This window comes from Bidens hawaiensis, unplaced genomic scaffold (assembly GCF_021521415.1).
Source record: "Bidens hawaiensis isolate Kalapana, Puna unplaced genomic scaffold, B.hawaiensis_p1.1 tig00025201_1, whole genome shotgun sequence".
Taxonomy (NCBI): domain Eukaryota; kingdom Viridiplantae; phylum Streptophyta; class Magnoliopsida; order Asterales; family Asteraceae; genus Bidens; species Bidens hawaiensis.
Genome location: NW_027494017.1, coordinates 220,197 through 240,333, shown reverse-complemented (window position 1 = coordinate 240,333; position 20,137 = coordinate 220,197). Strand labels below are relative to the sequence as shown.

Sequence of the window (20,137 nt, the reverse complement as noted above, 5' to 3'; positions counted from 1 at the left end):
TTCAAAGGTAATCTATATTGTAAGTTATAGATTTATTTTTGATTGTAAGTTATAGATTTTATATTTGGTTGTATTTTTTTTATTAAATTAGACATAAACATATTTGTTTACTTATTTGTCACACCATTTGATTTCAAGATGAAAAACATCATAATGAATAAAATTTAAGTTCGAATAGATCAACATGTGATTGATTCTGAATAGAAAATAAGAGAATTTATAATCGAGCAGATCTGATTGAACCAAACAACCCTTAAATTAAAACGTATTACCCTGCTTTGTTTTAAACATTTAAAAATAACTAATTTATCCTTGAACTAAAAACTAAAAAAACTACTAAAAATAAAAAATAAAAAATAAAATAAAATAAATTTAAAAATCTAATGTTGGTATGGTGGCTGTATCAAATGCACCTAATAATTTAACCAATTAACCATATTCCAACACTCTCCACCCTCTTATCTCAATTTACCTCACTTCATTTTAATGGCAGCAGATGCACCTACCCATCACACCAAAAGGTTAAAAATTCCATCTTTTTTCATTTTATATTAATAATTCCCCTTTTTATTAAACTAAACTAATAATAATCTTTCTCCCTTAAATATTTATTATATTATTATAAAACTAAATCTGTTGGTTGATAAAGAAATCTAGTCTTCCCAGATACTGGTCTCTGATTGCAATATTCAATCTTGGTACCAAATTTTCTTTATTAGTGTCAAAACCCTAACTTTAACCCATATTCTTTGTGGGTTTTTGATAAAGATCCGAAAGGCTTTCATGAAACTGTGTTAAAGATCTGAAAATATGGTGGGAACTGCAAATGGTGTTGAACCTGTTGTTAATGGCACTCAAGATCCGGATACCCGGGTCAGACCCGAAAGTGTTGCCGGGTCGGGTTGTGGAAGAGTTGGGTTCACTAGAGAGGAAGTTGAGGCATTGCTGAATATGAAGATCAAAACCAAAGATAAATTCAATCTCAAGGTTTTTCTTTTTTTTTTTTAAATTATTATTATTATTTTTAATTTTAATTATTTTTTTTATTTGTTTTTGTAATGTGAATTTTTGTGGGTTTGTAGGAAAAATGTGATTTAATGATGGAATATATTAAAAAGCTAAGATTGTGTGTGAAATGGTTTCAAGATTTCGAAGGGGGGCTTTCGGTGGAACACGAAAAGCTTAAAGAGCTGTTTGAGTTAGCAGAAAAGAAATCCAATGAAATGGGTAAAAATTTTGATTTTTGATATCTGATTTTAATCTTAAGTTTTCACAATTTGATTTATTTTTTAATTGTGTTGTAGAAATGCTGATGAATGCAAAGGAAGAAGAACTGAATGCAATAATCGAGGAATTAAGAACGAGTTACTCGGCTTTACAAGAGAAATTCGCGAAAGAAGAAACCGAAAAACTGGTATGTTTTGAATCTAGACTAAAGTTTGATTATTGATGGTTGATCTGATTTCTATTAGATAGTAGGCGATATAATTTTGATTAATTAATAATAATAATAATAATAATAATAATTAATATTATTATTATAATTATAATAATTTCAGGCTGCGGTTGAAGCATTGATGATGGAGAAGAATGCTAGAATGACAGCAGAACGGTCACAGGCCACCCTCATTGAAGATCTTGAAAAAGCTAAAAATGAAAGTTTAGACGCGAATCAGAAGGTTAAAAAATTAGATCTAAATCTATAAATTCTAATAAAACTTTAGAGTTTATGTGACATGTTATTAGTTTTTCAGATATTATCGGTCAATGACATGTACAAAAGATTACAAGAGTACAACACGGGCTTACAACAATACAACAGTAAGCTGCAAACCGAGCTTAATCAAACCAGTGAAACACTAAGCAAAGTGGAACATGAAAAGGCTGCGTTAATGGAGAATTTAAGCAAATTAAAAGGCTACCATCAGTCTCAACAGGATCAGTTAGCTTCTGCAAAAGTCGGTTTTGCACTTTCACAATCTTGTGTTTGTTTAAATTAACATCTGTTAAACGCTTGAGTTAATATTTTAGGCGAGTTTAGAAGAATCGATGAAGCTAAAAGAAGCTTTCGCTAGTGAAGTTGGGTGTTTGAGAGGGGATTTGCATCAAGTGAGAGAAGACCGGGACCGTCAGTTGTTACTTGTTCAAGATTTAACATCCGAAGTGGAGCAATATAAAGAATGTACTGGAAAATCAGCGGTCGAGTTGGGTACCTTAACTTCAAGATCAATGGAGCTCGAGGTGATTTAATACCCTGAGATTCATTTTATGTTTTCTTGAATTTGGAAAATGGACGCCTTGAGTAACGGGTCAACATCGGTAATGAGTATATACTGTGTATATGCAACTTAAAGCCGTATGACATATTTTATCCGAAAAACTATTGAAAGTTCTGTTAACATCATAAATGCTCGTTTGGATCGTTTTAAAGTAGAGCCCAAATTTTAATATATACAAATGATAACCCAAATTTTAATATATATAAATTATGCGTGCTCAACGAGCCACGGGTTCTTAACGAGCTTTTGACGAGCCGAGCTTGAGCTCAACATTTCAGCATGTTAAGATAAACGGTCAAGATGGCTTTGCTTGGCTCAGTTTGTAAACGAGTCGAACCCGAGCTCACCCTGTCTCGGCTCGGCTCATTTACAGCCTTAAACCTAATCGATATAATTATAAGTAAATAAATCAAAACTGTCATGTTTGTATGTATCTAATAACTTATGCTACACTTATCATTTGCTCTTCTTAGGTAACATGTGCTTCACAAAACGACACAATAAATAGATTGCAGGAGAGACTTGCCACTGTTCGGAAGAAATTAGAGGTATCATCGACTTTGGGCCCCCCTTTTGTTTATATGTTTTTTTTAAAATATATTTCAGACTTATGTTTGAGTTTTTCTGTCGTAGATGTCTGCTTTATCATCATTTGAGACACAAGCAGGATACGAAGAACAGAAAAAACTTAATTCGGAGTTACAAATTCGTTTGGCGGAGGCTGATGTGAAAGTTATTGAAGGAGAAGCATTGAGAAAGAAGTTGCATAATACAATATTGGTAAAAAGTTCTTTCTTTTTCTGTAGAGGTGGAAAAATGAGTAATTTTTAGGTACGGGTCAAAATGGGCCGGGTTGGGTTAGGTTGACCCTGTAACTCATATTGTCCAATTTTTCACAATTTCTTATAAATAAGTTTCATGTTAAAAGAGGCTGTGAACGTTAACAATATACATTTTTTATAACGAACCCAAACTTCACTTAATGAGCTTGACTAGGCGCTTGCAAGTTTGCTGTTTTATATAATAAATATATTGAAAGTATATACATAATAATTAATATTCATAAAATTATGATAAAAACATGTAATATATTTGCTATATATAAAAGCTATAAATAAAATATTTAGTAAATGATAAATGAGGCGAAACTGAGCTTGAAAAACTACTCACGAGCCGAGTTGGAGCCCTCTTAAGTTAAACGAGCGAAGCTCATGCTTGGCTCGTTTACTAATCATGTAATTTTTAGCTAATTAAAAGTTTTAGTTTTCCGGTTTATGAAACATATAATAGTTATATTATTCTTACCAAAAAATAATTTTGAGGCAGGAATTGAAAGGAAACATACGAGTTTTCTGTAGAGTGCGGCCCCTTTTGTTTGATGAAGGTGTGGAAAATGAAATAAAAACCATTTTATTTCCCACAACAACCGAAGCTCTTGGCCGAGGCATCGAAGTGGTGCAACATGGTATATTTTAAAACTGTGTATTTGACTTTTTATTTTTCATTGTGTTGACTCTTATGTTTGACTAGTGTTTTAAATTTGTTGAATAGGTCAAACTCATCCTTTTATGTTTGATAAGGTGTTTACGCCTCAAACAACACAAGAAGAGGTGTTTGAAGAGATATCACAACTTGTACAAAGTGCACTTGACGGTTATAAGGTCATTTTAATATTTTTCGTCTTTTATATAATCATTATTCCATTTAATTTATGGGTTTGTTAACAATTTAAATTTGTGCACTACCCTTTGCATATGCGTATTTTTTGTTGTCAAATTTAATGTTATTTTCATTGGTTATGAAACAACAAATAAACATACTTCCGTCTTCAAACCTCAGTGAGCAATTTTTATGCAAGGGACAAAATGGGCCGGGCTGACCCACAAGCATTCATTTGTCCATTTCTTGCATTCTTAAGTAACTAGTGTATTTTATATGATTAAAAAAACAGATCCACCTAAATATCACCTAAATTAGTTGTATACTTTAAACGATTTGGACACGGTAAGCTTATGAATGCACATTACACGACTGTTGACCAAGTTTGAACCTTTATCAAACAAATAAATCAGAATTAACCAAGTTAAACTTGTCACTTGTACCTTATTTAATTTAAAAGTGGAAAAGTAGCGTCTTTGACCTCAAATTCAAAGCATTCTAGCTTATTAATTAATCATAATTAATATTGTGTGTAGGTTTGTATCTTTGCATATGGTCAAACTGGATCCGGTAAGACGCATACAATGATGGGAACACCAGGCAGCTATGACGATAAAGGACTTATACCACGTTCACTAGAACAAATATTCGAGGCACGACAAAAGCTCAAAGAGCAAGGGTGGAAGTATGAAATGCAGGTTTGCAATCGGAATTCATAATCTTTATTTTATTTTTCCAAATTATATGGTTTTTTACTTTTTTGAGCAATTTATTCTATAATTGATTTTTGTAGGTTTCAATGTTGGAAATATACAACGAGACAATACGCGATTTGTTGTCATCAAATAAGTCTTGTTCTACAGAAAGTAGTGCTAACAAACAGCAATATGCAATCAAACATGATCCAAACGGAACCACCCATGTTTCAGATTTGACCATTGTTGATGTACGTAGCAGTAAAGAGGTTGCCTTTTTGTTAAACCGTGCTGCACAAAGCAGGTACAGTATCTTGATTTCTATAAAAAAAGTTGTAAACTTTATTCAAGAGTTAGACGTCCAAACGGTTTATAATGGGTTTGTTTTCTTTTGCATTATAGGTCTGTTGGTAAAACTCAAATGAACGAGCAGTCTTCAAGAAGTCACTTTGTCTTCACGTTGAGGATATCAGGTGTTAATGAGGTAAATCACAAGAGTTTGTAATGAAACGGGTCAAACAGGTCAAACGGGTTGAAAGCCTTCCAAAGTGTATTTAAGATCATCTACTTTAATTTGTATATATTTATAAAGCCTCCTAAATCATCTAATTTAACGGGTAAAAAGGCAAAAGGGTCAAACAGGTTTAAAAAGATACGGGTCGGACGGGCCAAACGGTTAACCCTATCTCATTTAAACCGGTTACCCAACCCGCCCATTTTGCCATCTATAGTTTTGGCCTATCCGATAGTAGGTAGTGGTTGTATGCATGGTCCAAAATACACGATTGAACGTTGACTTATTTCTTTGACTTTTTAGACATTGGAGCAACAAGTACAAGGTGTTCTCAACCTTATAGATCTTGCTGGTAGCGAACGTCTTTCCAAGAGCGGGTCAACCGGGGAACGGCTAAAAGAAACTCAGGTAATTTACTCCACATTCTGGTTCGGGCCCGACCGTTCAAGTTAATCGTTAGTTTCAACATCCGGGCTCGTTTGTCAAACTTAACTAACTCTTACCTTGCTTAATTTCAGGCTATTAATAGGAGTTTGTCGTCATTAAGTGACGTTATATTCGCACTAGCAAAGAAGGAAGAACACATTCCTTTCAGAAACTCAAAACTCACATATCTTCTTCAGGTAATATTTATTATTAAGGGAAACTTACGAAATTAGCCTTGTCCGAACGATAAATTTACTAAAATGCCATTGTCCTTATTTTGCTAAAGAAGAAGTATTTTTTACTTAAATAATAAATGTGATATAATAGAAAAACAAGAAACAAATTAAAATTAATAAAAGAGTCAACTCCTCCTGTGGCTCTAAAGTGTGCCACGTGGCATTTTTTTTTTCACTGGTTTGAATAATTTGAAGAAGTAAAAAGTCAAAGGCTATTATTTTCTAATTTTATTAATTAATGACATGGCTATGTTTGTGATTTTATTAGTTAATTAATAAAACAATATATTATATATATATATATATATATTTTTTAGACAGAATTACAAATTTTGTCCTTTAAAAAAAGCCAAATTACGGTTCGTGTCCTTTGTTAAGTTTCCTTGCAGGCGGTGTACTTTAAACTTTTTTTTCCTACAAGTTTTGTCCTTTACGCTAACTGGGTTAGAAAAAGTCAGTTAAGTATGACATGTGCCAGACATGTGATGGGCATAATTGTAATTTTAGTGTATCTTTAAATTAAAAAAAAAAAAAGAAAATGTATATAATCCCCTCCTTTCTCTCTTCTTTCTCTCTAAGCCACCACCATCACCATGAACTCCGGCCACCATAAACTCCGGCCACCGCAAACGATCCCTATCACCCGAACCCGACCCATCCTTTTCCAAAACCCGTATCCCTATCACCCGAACCCGACCCATCCTTTTCCAAAACTCCGGCCACCATGAAGCCCAAACCCACAGCTACCGCCACACACCAACCTTTCTTAAATCGGCCACCGCCAGCCACCGTCACAAATTCCGGCCACCAGAAACAACCACACCACCATACCGCAACCACCACTACACAAAAGCCAACACCTGCAACTGCCACCACGAAGCCCAAACTTTTTAAATCGACCACGAAACCCTAAAATATTAACCCGGATCTCAGATTTGTTAGGTTACGTGGGCTCGCCGAACTCTCTCTCACTCTCTCTAGAGCAAACCTCCACCACCGTCCACTCCACCTGCCGCCACCATACCAGCACCATCCAACTATAACCACCTTCATTATCTGATTCTTATTCACCTTCATCAAATCCCCTTAATCCTATTCACCTTAATCAATTGCTTCATTTCAATTTCAACCTCTGTTACAAAAAAGGTGGGTTTGGGTTTCCCAACATATCCACAAATAGTTCACTACAAGTACAAACAAAAGCATATCTTCTCACATTGAAATCCGTCTTAGATCTTAAATCGCAAGGCTCAATCTGATGGAGACGTTGGTCAAGCTAACACCAATTTTGTTGATTCTTCTTCCTTGCCGGTCGGAAAAATGACCAACCCATTCATTTTCTTTCATCTAAAATCAACCAAACCTGTCAATCCTCTTATCCTGTCGTTTCTTCAGTCTCTCTAAACTCTGCTTCAATGGCATCATCTTCCACACTCTCTACGGTGACTCTACGCGCCTTCTCTTATCCTCCACGCGCCACCACCACCACTCAATGTCTTTCCCCCAAACAAACCCTAGAATTCGGCCCCAAACTCACCCGCCGGTCCACATTCCTCCGTCCAGTCGCCGCCGTGGCAGAGGAGAAAGTCGTCCAGCTGGGCGATGACATCTCAAACCTAACCCTAGCTCAGGCACAGTCTCTGGTCGAGTACCTTCAGGACAGGCTCGGAGTCACCGCCGCCTCCTTCGCTCCTGTTGTCGTCTTCCTCGCCGGAGCGGAATGGCCTCATCGGCTTGTTTCCGGATTTAAGAAGAAGTGGTGGTGTTGGTGTGGAGAGAGAGAGAGAGAAGATGGGAAGAGAGAGAGAGAGAGAATCATTTTAATATATATTAGACAAATTACAGGCGAAAAGACAAAAATGCCCTCACATGCGCCTCACGTGAGGGTATTTAACTGAGTTTTTCTAACCCAGTTAGCGTAAAGGACATAACGTGTAGGAAAAAAAAGTTTAAAGTACACCGCCTGCAAGGAAACTTAGAAAAGGACACGAACCGTAATTCGTCTTATTTTAAAGGACAAAATTTGTAATTCTGTCAATTTTTTAATTTGAAACATGGTAATAAATAATAATTTTCGACGGTCAAAACCAGCCTTGCTTAGGTGGCGATTCGAAGACGTTAATGGTGGTCAATGTCTCTCCAGCACCGACGTCAGTCAACGAGTCACTCTGCTCTTTACGGTTTGCTGCACGAGTGAATGCGTGTGAGATCAGCATCCCGAGACGACAGACATCGATGAGATACATGGAGCCGCGGTTGAGCTATGGTTGAGTGAAGTGTTGATGTTAGTTATTGACATAGAAGGAAAGGCAAAAAAGTATGTTGTGAGTTTTATTAACATGAAGTGTGCATGGTAATGTAATGTGTATAGGTAGCTGAAAAGAAGGATCTTACATGGTTTGTAACAGTTAAGAATGATAGGGTTAGTGGAGGTTTGTACTTGTTGATTTGATTGAATGATACTTGATAGTTATAGATCCTTTGTTTCCTAACTAACTGGATTTTGTTGTTTTTCTTGGGGGATACTTGCTTATTGTCTGTACCCTAGTAACTGAATTTTTCTTTCTTTTTTTTTTTTGAAAACTGATCGGTTTTGGTTTTTTCATATGGACTCGGTTTGGTTATGAGCCTCTTTCGGTTTTACATATAATTTTTTAGTGTTTAGAAATAAAAAAGTTTGACACAATATATCTTAGCTTAAAATTTTTGGTATTATTTATTTTGTTAATATTTATTAATGAATTTGAGTGTTAGCTTTTGACCCAAAAAATAATGAATTTGAGGTATAGATTCAGTTTTTAAAATGATTCTAGATCAAAGAAATGGTATTATTATCTTCCTTCTTAAGTTTACATGAGTGTGCTGGTGTTGTAGAACTTGTTAGGCGCTAGTTAAGCATTAAGCGGTGTGGTGCATAAGGATTAATCAAATTAGAATTTAAATGTAATTATATATGTGTGTCAATATTGTAGAACTCGTTATATAGTCGGATGACGTACACTGGGATTACTTAATTGACTAATTCATTTACGCATGGTCCATTAGTTAACTACACCAATACACATCACAAGATGGCTTATGACGGGTACACATCTTAGATATGGTCGGTGGTGATGCTTGAATGAAAACACGAAGGGAGCCTGACTCTACATGTTTAAAAATTTCATAAGCCAGAGGGGCGGACTCAAAATTTTCAGATGAAACGAATAAATTTATACTAAGGAAGAAAAATAGAGGTTGTTGGGAACTCCCGGTACTCACTAAACTTCACACTTATAGATAAATCTAACTTTTAGAAAACAATAAAAAATATACCCCGTAGTACACATTATTTTCAACATTCATATTCTTACTTTTTACAAAACTAAAATTCTTTTCGAAAAGATTTACCGGTTCCTCGCCGTCGTGCCGTTTGGCGGGCGTGAGGGTCGGGTTTTATTTGGGGAATCCCTCAATAGGTGGAGTGCTAGGGGCTCCGTCAGTCCGGACTCGTGGCCAGCTCAGGCTACCTGGCGTTACTTAGTTCTTCGTTAAAAAAAAAAGAAAAGAAAAAAAAATATAAAAAGTAAAAAGTAAAAACAAGATTAATTTGCGCACGTTTGTTTTTCCTTTTTTAACGTCGTAATCGAACCACTTATAACCCTGAAACAAAGAAGACGTCAACACGCTCAGTCATATGCTCAATGACGATAAACCACCACTCCACTTATATTAGTGGACGAATAATATAATAATATTATTTTATTATAATCAAACACACACACCATCACCATTCATTCACCTTTGATTCCCCAATTTCTCTATCTATCTTCACACACATTATTAATAATAAACAAAACAAAACCAAACAAAACCAAACCCACTTGTGTAATCACCAATTGCTTCTATCCCAGCAATGGTTTCGCCTGAAACCACCAATTGGATCTATGACTACGGTGGTTTCATTGACGATATTAATATAACAGTACCTGATGCTAATAATAATAATTTCATAGTTTCTGGTTCTGGGTTTACTTGGCCGATTCAATCCACTACCTTCAATGGCTCTTCATCTAATCCTAGGTAATCTTATCTTCTTTAATCTTATCGTTATTATAATAATAATCGACAAGTTTCGTTATTTATGAGATTGGGGCTTTATTGTATGATGCATAATTTAGGGTTATATACGTTCCGATTTTAACTCGTACTCGGAAGCTCTATATTCACGGGGTCGTGAGTAGTAATTCGAGCTTGACTTATTTAATATTTGTTTAATTAATTTTGTTATATGTTTTTATATAACTATATTTATGTGTGTAATCATAGTTATAACTTTTATATGTAATACGTATTACTTATTTTTATTATAATTTTTGATATATAATATTAGTTATTATATTAATATATTAAATAAAAGTTATATAAATAAAAAGCTCGTTTAGGTTCGCGAGTTGGCTCAAGCTCGATATGTGAAACTCGAACTCGGGTCGCTCAGAGCTTTATCTCACAAACTCGAGCTTGACTTATTTATTATTTATTTAATTATTTTTCTTATATGTTTTTATAATTATTTATATGCATTTTTATAAGACAGAATTACAAATTTTGTCCTTTAAATAAAGCCAATTTACGGTTCGTGTCTTTTTTTTAGTTTCTTTGCAGGCGGTGTACTTTAAACATTTTTTTTCTACACGTTATGTCCTTTACGCTAACTGGGTTAAAAAAACTCAGTTAAGTATGACATGTGCCAAACATGTGATGGGCATAATTGTAATTTTAATGTATCATTAAATTAAAAAAAAAGAAAAGAAAATATATATAATAAATTCCCCTCATTTCTCTCTTCTTTCTCTTTAAGTCACCACCGTCACCATAAATTCCGATCACCTGTTGCAGATTCCATTCAACCATCAAATTGAATGGAAAATCAATTCTTTAAGTAGTGCAAAATTAGTTATCATTCAAAATAATTACATAAAAATCAAAACTTGAATGCAAACTCAATTACCATAAAAAAACCCATAAAAATCTAACCTTTACATCACTAGGAAGCTGGTTCAAACTGGCCTTAGGATTCTGATAAAACGAAGACCCACCGCCAGAAACCCTAATCTCCCTCAAATGAGCCAAATAATTATACCCATCATCCAGAAACCCTAACTCCACTATCTCTCGTCTCAAATCATCCGGCAACGAAGACCCGCCAGGCAACCGACCCGCCGTTGTCTGCTTCTGGGTAATTTCATCACCGCTGTAATCGTCAGGAGCATCGTCGAATATTCTGTTACCGTCATCATCGTCGAAAAAGGGTGTTTCAGAGTTGCCGTCAACCCTGACGAATACTCTGTCGCCGGAGGGTGATTCGGAGTAATTGGGGTCGGAGGAGTCGTGTGAGATTAATTGGAAGGTGGCCGATTTCTTCTTGTCGATGAATTTCTTCTTCTTTCCCATTATTGAACGATGAATTTGATGGATTTGCAGAAGTGTCGAGAGATTTTAAATGTATGTATGTATGTATATACATTTGATGGTTGAATGGAATCTTCGACAGGTGACCGGAATATATGGTGACCGGAATTTATGGTGATGGTGGTGACTTAGAGAGAAAGAAGAGAGAAATGAGGGGAAGGTATTAGTTGCAGAGATATATGAAAGGACAAAACTACCCTCACATGTGCCTCACGTGATGGGATTTAACTGACTTTTTCTAACTCAGTTAGCGTAAAGGACAAAACTTGTAGGAAAAAAAAGTTTAAAGTACACCGCCTGCAAGGAAACTAAAAAAAGGACACGAACCGTAATTCGTCTTATTTTAAAGGACAAAATTTGTAATTGGGTCTTTTTATAATTATAACTTTTACATGTAATACATATTAATTATTTTTATTTATAATTCTATAAATAATAATAGTTATTACATTAAATAAAAGTTATGTAAGTAAAAAATTTGTTTAGACTTGCGAGCCGGCTCAAGCTTGATATGTGAAACTCGGGCTTCATTTGAGTTGTTTACGAATCTCGAGTAGCTTGGCTCGTTTACACCTCTAGTGCATATTAATCATACATCTCTTAATTGTAATTTTGTTTCAGTGGTGATCTTGATGGCTCAATTGTGGATTCAGATGGACATAATAATGATTCTAGATCGAAGAAAAGGTAGTTTATATCTTCCTTCTTAAGTTTGTATGTGCGTGCGTCAAGGTTGTAGAACTCGTTAGACGTTAGTCGGGCAGTGGGGTACTACCGACTAGCGATTAATCGGATTGGAATTCTATATGTAAATTTTCAAACTTATATACATGTCGGAGTGTATATATAGTTATATACACACACAAAGTTTTTAAAAAAGTTATATTTATATATATATTTTTCAAACTTATTAATTGGATTGAATTAAAAAAAGTATAATTTTTCAAATACTTTATGTGAAAGCACATGTTTTTAGTTAAATGTGTAAATAATATTGTTTTGAAGGATTACATATGAACTACAAGAACCGCATTACCACTTGTACAGTTGTAGCTAGTGCTTTAAGTCTTTTCAACACTATGTACAAGTGCATTATGCAGTTCTCGCGTCTCTCTACTTAAAAGAATTGTTTGAATAGTGAACTTGTGTACAACAGGGGAAGGGGTGAATCATGCAGCGGTACAAGTAGCAAAGCATGCCGAGAGAAACTGAGGAGGGATAAGCTAAATGACAAGTATGTTATCATCTGTTACGAGTTATTTTTAATATTTTATATTTATTTTTTAATGGTTTAGTATTTACTGTTATGCCATGCGTTTAGGTTTGTTGAGTTGGCTTCAATTCTCGATCCGGGAAGGCCCCCTAAAATTGATAAAACTGCTATTTTGGTTGATGCGGTCCGTGTAGTGACTCAGTTAAGAAAAGAAGCCCAGAAGCTGAAAGACTCTAGTTTAGATCTTCAGGAGAAAATTAAGGAGCTGAAGGTAATCCTTTTGGTTATCTAGACGTGACGAAAAGGGTGGGTCGGTTAACAGATAAATCGATAATGTGGGTTGGGTTGGGCTGACAAAAAACACGAGTCGTCTAAAAGTTACTACTTTTTTTAGCAATAAGCATGTGGAGGCCACACAGCCACTAAACTTTTTTGGTTAAAGGCAACTGTTTACGAAAAAACTTTATAAGGGGTGAGGAAAAAGCTGATTAACTGAACCGAAACTGAATTAACACAAAAACAAACCTGTATAACCAACCCAAACTTAAAATTAATGGTTTTTCTTTTCCTAAAAGTTTAAGGGATTCGTAGTTTTGGGCCAACTTTTTCAGGTCCAAACATTTTGATTCCAAATGAAAACCGAAACCGGTGGGTTTTCTAAAACCAAAATTTCGGTTTTGGTTTGGTTTGAGCTTAAAACCGACCTAAGTTGATGATGCATCCAAATATGTATGCGGTTTAGCAGGATGATAGAAATGCACAAAATTCTTTGAAAAAGACAAAAATACCTTGCTTACCTTTTCAATTATTTGAAATAAACACCTATCGATCAGTAAAATAATTAAAGGGCGTTTTTGTCATACAAACATCTTTTAGCTGGATTTGGTAAACAAAACCAAATACATGCTTGAATGGCTTACACTAGTTTCATTATATCGGATTTTAATGTATTCTATTCATCAATTACATTTTGGGCGACTTTGAACGCGTTTGACAACTTTTCCTGTTAACCTTTATTATTATTTTTTATTTTGCCTGGTAAGATATAAACTAGTTTTTTGATTTGTTATAGGCTGAGAAAAACGAACTCCGTGATGAGAAACAAAGACTGAAAATGGAGAAAGAGAAACTTGAGCAACAAGTAAACTCAATGAACCCGCAGCCCACTTTCATGGCTCCACCTGCAATACCTGCTGCTTATGCACAAGGCCAAGTGGGAAATAAGTTGGTTCCAGTCATCAGTTACCCGGGAATGGGAATGGCCATGTGGCAGTTCATGCCACCTGCTGCGGTCGACACCTCACAGGATCACGTCCTCCATCCACCAGTCGCTTAATTCAGTCATCGCTGGATGTGCATGCGGTGCGGTTTGTCATTAATCTATGACTTGTGTTAGGTTTGTGCTTGTGTAACTATGGTTATATTTGGTAATACTTGTGGCATGTTTATGAAGTTAAACTAACTGTTAAATGTGTGTGATTTTTGTTAGTTCTTTTTTTTTTGTGTCTTGATGCTAGTGAAATGCTTAGACCTGTTTAACTTTTAACTTTTTCGTTATACGCATCGTGATGCGTGATCGATTAGAAGTTCTTTTACAACTTGCACTCCATGTTTTTGATGATATAAAAGGCTCTACTGTTTAGATTAGATGCTTACAGACTGATATGTTACTTGATTCTGCACTTACTGAAGTGGCCAACAAAGTTGGATTCCCAGTATAATTGATTAGATTTATGATAGGGGTGATTGTATCGGGTTGGTGGGTTTAATCGATGGACCCGGGCACGACCTGTATATTTATCCATGTCAAGGACATCAACCTTAACTAAGACACATATTAAAAATTGTGTAACCCGAAGCTTTTAACCCATCTATCTAAATAAGTCAAAACTGGCTGGCAAAGTGTATATGGGGTTGACGGGTCGTAATCGTGTTTTAAGCGTGTCAAACGGGTTGGTGGGTTGTAATAAATAGGTTACACATGTTTTAGGAGGGGTTAGCGGGCTTCTAATTTTTTTTGGGTTGATGGGTTAACTGGTTTAGTTAAATCGGTTAAACATGCCAACTTAAACATAACCTACTAGATTGGACAATAAAAAATCTGATGTAATTTATATTTTTAAGCAGGTTGATGGGTCAAATCTTTTAGATTAAATGGGTTACACAGGTTAACTTGAACGCATTTTGTTTATTAAACAGGTTAGATATGACAACCCAAAATTCGATATTTTTGCGCGGATTGCGAATGTAAGAAGAATTCAAGAATGACAGAAAGACCATGAAAGAATCTTTTTGTTTTTTCCTCATATTATCTTTAGATCAGAGCCAACAATATACAAAACATTATGGATATACAACAACATAAATGGCAATATACCAAAAAAAATGTAGTGTGACATGACTTGATGATAAGCTACCTTTCTAAGATGCTGTAATGTGACATGACTTGATAAACTTATCTGAGTAATTGATATACTTTGTCCATAGTTTCTTAAGCTCTGGAAAAGCAATATCTAACCATGGTTTTGCTCGACCGTTAAAATGAACAACCGCAGCTCGTTCAACATCGGCTGCACTTGTATTCTCCTGGTACCCGAGCCCCAACATATGCCAAAACGGGTCGATAACATGCACATGACCATGAAAAGCTATCAAACCTGGAGGCAATGTTCCTAGCTGCCACAAACTTAGATCTGATTTCAAGTTCTGCATAAGGTCAACACATGGTCAAATATCTTGTGTGTTACTGTGTGTGTGTGTGTGTGTTTTTTTGGTTAAATAACTAACCTCTTCAAGCCAATAATGGTAATTCTCACTTATATTAGTCTTTCTCCAAGCTTCAAGATCAAATATGTTCATGCCATAAGCCCAAGCACATTCATTTGGATTAAAGTTCTTTGATATTAATGGGTGAGAAAAGTTTAAGTAGCTCTTGAACTGCTTCGACATTACAAACTTATCGCCCCCTTTACAAGTTGCGACCGCTCCGTTCACTTTCCCATGCATGTCAATCTCCCATAGAGGCGATAAATCCGATTGAACCACAAGGTCGTCGTCTAGGAACACGACCTTGTTAAGACTCGGAAACATCTGATATAAGAGTTTAAAGTGTAAGAAGAAATAGAAGGGTATAATGGTCATATTATAAATTGTATCCGACTCACCTGTGGCAGATAGATTCGAACATGGTTCATAAGCGAGTTGTACTTAGGACTCATAGCTTGCAACTTAGCTGCAATAATATGCGGTTTCTCGGTGTTATTAGCCACGATGGCCGATGACCCGCCTCTAAAATGGGCCCGGGCTTTTTGATCCTTCTCCATAGCTTCCAAAACCGGGACTTTTCCCTTTGCAAACCAATCAAAATGGTGCAATGCCTTTACCTCAATCACCGCGGGTGCTAACCGATGCAACGAGAACCATGCTTGCATTGGTGAGTAAGTTTTTCTATCGGTTATTATATGAATGACCACCATTTCGGGTCTTAACGAGTTGTAAACGAGTGATGTTGCTACAACCGAGGCTGCAAGGATGTTATCGGATGCAAGAACAAAGTGGAAGTAGGAGTTGTTAACGAGTGTTGGGACGAGCTCGGGCAGCGGGAGTTGGAGGCGGGCAGCGGCGTTGGTGGCATGCTCGTGGGCTAGTCGAAGGGCTAGACAATGGAGGTTTTTGGGTATGCTACTGGATGCCACGTGGCGGTAGAGGTATTCTTGGACTTTAGCTGTTCTAGTCCTTTGTTCAAGAAGTGTTATCTAAGAAAAGAAATGAAAACATGTTTGTTAGAACAAAGAAAGTAAGTTTTGACACCACTTAAGCGGGCCTTGGTGGGCCGTTATTGGGCCTAAGATAATTATTTTTAAAACGACTCATTTTGACTCGAACCCATTTTGCTCGGAATCTGTTTTGACCCGACTCGACCCACCCGTTTTGCTAGAAGAGGATACCATATTTTTAAGCTTGATGGCAAATGTCTTTGCATTTGGTCTATTGCTGCCTTTCATACTAGTAACAAATTCTTCTAAAGTTTGAGGGATATCAGGCCCTCCTACTATCTCATCTTGGCTAGATGAGTCCTCCAAGATTTGATAAATTACTTGTGGTACCTTGCAGAAACGAAACGACGATTTTAGTCCCTAAACTTTTTGAAGTCATAAGACAAAACATTGGGTGTTAGCATATTACATCAGAAGCTGATTGAAGGTTTCTTCCCCTTAATACACTAGGTGACAACTTCTTCCCCAAGCAACCTACACCATAATAAAAAATCACATGCTAAGCGGATTTTGAGATAGAAAATGTGGTTTGTTAGAAAAGGAAAACACGTACCGATGGTGGAGCATTTGATATGATCATCAATGATGTCAACCGAACTTAACACGAATATGAATCTAATAAGGAAAGTTAACAACAAGAGTGAATAGAAAAATGTCTTGTAAGACAATTTTCGTGACCCAACCTTAACTTTTATGAACTCCTTCACACCTTTACTAGTCATCACCGTAATATGTCGTAAACTTGGAGATATATGCAACTGCATTTTGATCAAGTTCACCAAAACAAGACACCAATCCCACGAGCCTCAACGGGTTCAAAAGTAACACCTTTGGTTCGGGTCAGGGTACGCGTTCGGTTGGATTTTGTAATGATATTTTAAATGTGTGTTTTGGGTTGATAGGGAAGAAGGTGGTGTGGAAATGTTAATAGCTAGGAGGGTATGACTTATGCTTATGTTCAATGTTGTTGAGGGTTTCCCATCTTGCACCTAACCTTTACCTTGCTTAAGCTTTAGTATTCTCTCTCTAAATAAATAAATAAGTAAATAAACAAATAAGTAAATATTGAAAACAAGAAGTTGGACACAAACCACGCGACAAGAAAACCTTAGCCATAACGAAAATGAAGAAAAAAAGAGACTATGATTAAAGTAAAAGGAATCTAAATTTATCCTGAATTACAAAAATGAATGTAACATGAGTATTTATTTAAAATATATGTTTTTAAAGATATTATTTGATGGGCATGTGTCACATGTAAAAAGGAATAAAAAAGTGTGTATGTTTGGTGATGATTTGGCTTTCAAGTTATTTACCATACAAATAATTTATTTAAGTTAAAATGCTAACATGTGTTATTCTATATTTGTTTGATGTCACACCTCTTCTAACCAGGAAAATGACACATAATATATGTTGACTATTAGTCGTGGAATGTTCTAGTGGGCCTTAAATCTAGGTGTGTAGAAGCCCCAACATTACAGACGACGTACGGTTCTATTTTACGTACAAGAAAGCTGAGGTATAACCCGCGGTTTTTTCATACATAAAGGCCGTCAAATTTTTTCCGACGGAATTCGTCACAAATTCGTCGAAAATAAAACCTATATATACTGACCCTTGGTGTTTCTAAGAATTTTAACACATACGGGTGAAATTTTACAAATTTCATGCTCGCATTGTCTCTCAAATCTTTAAGCTACAGATCTCACACCCGGCTCAGCTCATTCATTAAAAGAACAATCATATCCAAGCACAAGTAGACCCTGGTTTGACTTGTGAACGACCCTAAAGTTAATTACACAAATAGTCTGTGGTTTCGTTCTAGTCACATCTTTGAGATATAAATTTAAAATATTTTGAGGTTTTTATTGTGCACTAATTTAGAGTTCTAACGATAAATGCATCAAAATATGTAAAGTTATATTTTTTTTAACAACGTTTGGAACTATAACCTCAGTACCCGAGTAAGCTTTCATGAGACGGAATGCCAACTGCCCATACTAATTTTGACGCTCCAGACCTAAAGAAGAACACCTACGACTGTGGAAAACCCCATTGAGTCATGTTTTAAACATGAGACCTCAAGAATCTCAAGCGTTAATCATCACCTCTATGTCATTGGACTAGAAAATTAATGGCTATGTAAAGTTATTCTAAAATACTATTTTACCCTCATGACAATCTCCAAAGACTATTTGTGTAATTCACTATGAAATAAAAATAATGCATATATAAAAATAAAATGCCTCTACTTAAATTTTGTAGGAACTAGGTTCATTCTTTATTAAAAATAAAAATAAAATAAACGCTTATGATACAGTCATTAGTAATGAGAAATATACCAGTACAATATCGTTTACAAAACCGAATAAAACAAATATAAACTACTAGAGGTTTATAATCCAAATTTATTTTGAACAAGTGTTTTTAACGGGTACTTTAACGGGTCTTCATGTAGAATGCTCGCCTCAAATCTTCATCACATTTGGTCTTCGAGTAAGCTTATTGGGACTGCAACAATAAGCAATGTCTCTGCACCCCTACCTCCTTTATCACTGAGCGGTCATTTAGGGGGCGAGCGATGAATGGGCCACACTTTTCCCTGATTCGGTCATCCATCATCTACCAAAGCGAAAATGAACAATGAACCGCCTATCAACTCTTACTTAATGAAAGAACCATCCCTTCCTTTTTGTTTGTCCTGTCAGATAGAAAGAGGGACCCCAAAGAGCCTTCTTTACCACTTTAGGAGGCGGGGGTGAAGGGGGAGACGCCCGCGCAAGGACCTCAATTCTTATTAGGAGGTCGAACCAAGGACCTATGGAAGTCAAACTAAATGTTGACGGTTGTGGCATGAGGCTTCATGTTAAACACGAGTTTCTTAAACCAAATTTCGACTCTCTATTAAATAGCCCCTCTGTCTTCCCATTGTACAACAACCAAAATAGTATTACTGCCGGTGTTTAAGTGGAAAAGATGAAGATGATGTTGTTAGAGAATGATTATCTCTAAATTTTATAAGCTAGTACTACTTGTGCTTACCTTTTTTCCAAAATATAGAAAATGAACCAAAAGGTTATTTGAAATACATATACCAAAAGGCTCCCTAATAATGTTAATTCAAACTACTCAACTTCAAGTATCAATACCTCATTCATCTTAGCTTCGTTTTGGACACGATTTTGTTTGTAGTAAAACCCTCACATAGAAGAACACAAACCCGGCCACACAAAGTTAATTATATAACTAATATATAAATACAATTATTTGTGTCCAAAGTTAATGAAAATCCTACTTTTTACTAAGATTCCCAATATTTTGTCTACTGATTGTAGTTGTCGAATGTTTTGTTTATTGATTGTAGTTGAATAACAATTGGTAATCCAAGATAAAGTACAGAAGTCCATATAAAGTACACAACTGGAAATCCAAGATAAAGTACACATGGTACAGCAGTGTGTCTACCATCAAGAGAACCACAGACCTGAATACCATAACACTCTGAGAGTTGACTTCTACAATCAAGTCTTTTGAATTAATGAATGACAAGCTCTGAATGAATCATCATTCCAAAGATAATAAAGCTGGGACAGGTGCTGCAGGTGGAAGCAGTCAAGCAAGTCCTATCATTCCTGAGGTACACACACACACACTTGTGCTCTCAATCATGCATAGATAAAATAGAGAGTCATAGAACTCATAATGCCGCATTGAATAATGAAAATATAGGCATTGAAAGTCAGAACGATGAATACAAAAATTCTGAAAAGATATTCACTACTAGAATTAAAACTCATAGTAACGACATGGACAAATTACATGAGAAACTGCTTCAGTCCAATAATCTAGTTGAGTTTCACGAAAGACGAATAGTTGAATTAAATG

At 35.7% G+C, this 20,137-nt stretch overlaps 3 protein-coding genes across 4 annotated transcripts; 2 read left to right on the top strand and 1 right to left on the bottom strand.

The window, feature by feature from the left end:
• Positions 1–650: 650 nt before the first annotated feature.
• Positions 651–8,276, top strand: LOC143571135 (kinesin-like protein KIN-14N). Of its 2 annotated transcripts, XM_077056638.1 has the most exons (16): positions 651–987; positions 1,083–1,227; positions 1,305–1,414; positions 1,560–1,679; positions 1,755–1,958; positions 2,032–2,241; positions 2,753–2,827; positions 2,913–3,059; positions 3,606–3,744; positions 3,831–3,940; positions 4,475–4,636; positions 4,732–4,937; positions 5,036–5,117; positions 5,451–5,555; positions 5,666–5,770; positions 7,901–8,276. In XM_077056638.1, the coding sequence occupies exons 1-16, from the start codon at positions 811–813 to the stop codon at positions 8,078–8,080; spliced, it is 2,277 nt and encodes a 758-aa protein (XP_076912753.1). In that variant the 5' UTR covers positions 651–810; the 3' UTR covers positions 8,081–8,276. The 2 variants fall into 2 exon arrangements, with proteins under 2 accessions (XP_076912753.1, XP_076912754.1); XM_077056639.1 differs by lacking the exon at positions 5,666–5,770 and having other exon boundaries at positions 652–987.
• A 1,309-nt stretch (positions 8,277–9,585) lies between these two features.
• LOC143571133 (transcription factor bHLH115-like) lies at positions 9,586–13,892 on the top strand. Its single transcript, XM_077056636.1, has 5 exons — positions 9,586–9,871; positions 11,882–11,947; positions 12,417–12,494; positions 12,582–12,744; positions 13,546–13,892. The coding sequence occupies exons 1-5, from the start codon at positions 9,705–9,707 to the stop codon at positions 13,807–13,809; spliced, it is 738 nt and encodes a 245-aa protein (XP_076912751.1). The 5' UTR covers positions 9,586–9,704; the 3' UTR covers positions 13,810–13,892.
• A 1,002-nt stretch (positions 13,893–14,894) lies between these two features.
• On the bottom strand, positions 14,895–17,242 carry LOC143571134 (putative galacturonosyltransferase 12). Its single transcript, XM_077056637.1, has 6 exons — positions 16,803–17,242; positions 16,659–16,723; positions 16,421–16,579; positions 15,638–16,228; positions 15,261–15,563; positions 14,895–15,179 (listed from the first exon to the last, which is right to left on the bottom strand). The coding sequence occupies exons 1-6, from the start codon at positions 17,011–17,013 to the stop codon at positions 14,895–14,897; spliced, it is 1,614 nt and encodes a 537-aa protein (XP_076912752.1). The 5' UTR covers positions 17,014–17,242.
• Between the last annotated feature and the right edge of the window lie 2,895 nt (positions 17,243–20,137).

Coding starts and splice junctions, on each gene's coding strand:
- LOC143571135 (XM_077056638.1), top strand. CDS start 811: ATGGTGGGAACTGCAAATGGTGTTGAACCTGTTGTTAATGGCACTCAA. Junction 988..1,082: donor AAGATAAATTCAATCTCAAG/GTTTTTCTTTTT, acceptor GTGGGTTTGTAG/GAAAAATGTGATTTAATGAT. Junction 1,680..1,754: donor GTTTAGACGCGAATCAGAAG/GTTAAAAAATTA, acceptor TTAGTTTTTCAG/ATATTATCGGTCAATGACAT.
- LOC143571133 (XM_077056636.1), top strand. CDS start 9,705: ATGGTTTCGCCTGAAACCACCAATTGGATCTATGACTACGGTGGTTTC. Junction 11,948..12,416: donor GATTCTAGATCGAAGAAAAG/GTAGTTTATATC, acceptor TGTGTACAACAG/GGGAAGGGGTGAATCATGCA. Junction 12,495..12,581: donor AGGGATAAGCTAAATGACAA/GTATGTTATCAT, acceptor CCATGCGTTTAG/GTTTGTTGAGTTGGCTTCAA.
- LOC143571134 (XM_077056637.1), bottom strand. CDS start 17,013: ATGCAGTTGCATATATCTCCAAGTTTACGACATATTACGGTGATGACT. Junction 16,724..16,802: donor TATCAAATGCTCCACCATCG/GTACGTGTTTTC, acceptor ATTATGGTGTAG/GTTGCTTGGGGAAGAAGTTG. Junction 15,180..15,260: donor ACCATTATTGGCTTGAAGAG/GTTAGTTATTTA, acceptor GACCTTATGCAG/AACTTGAAATCAGATCTAAG.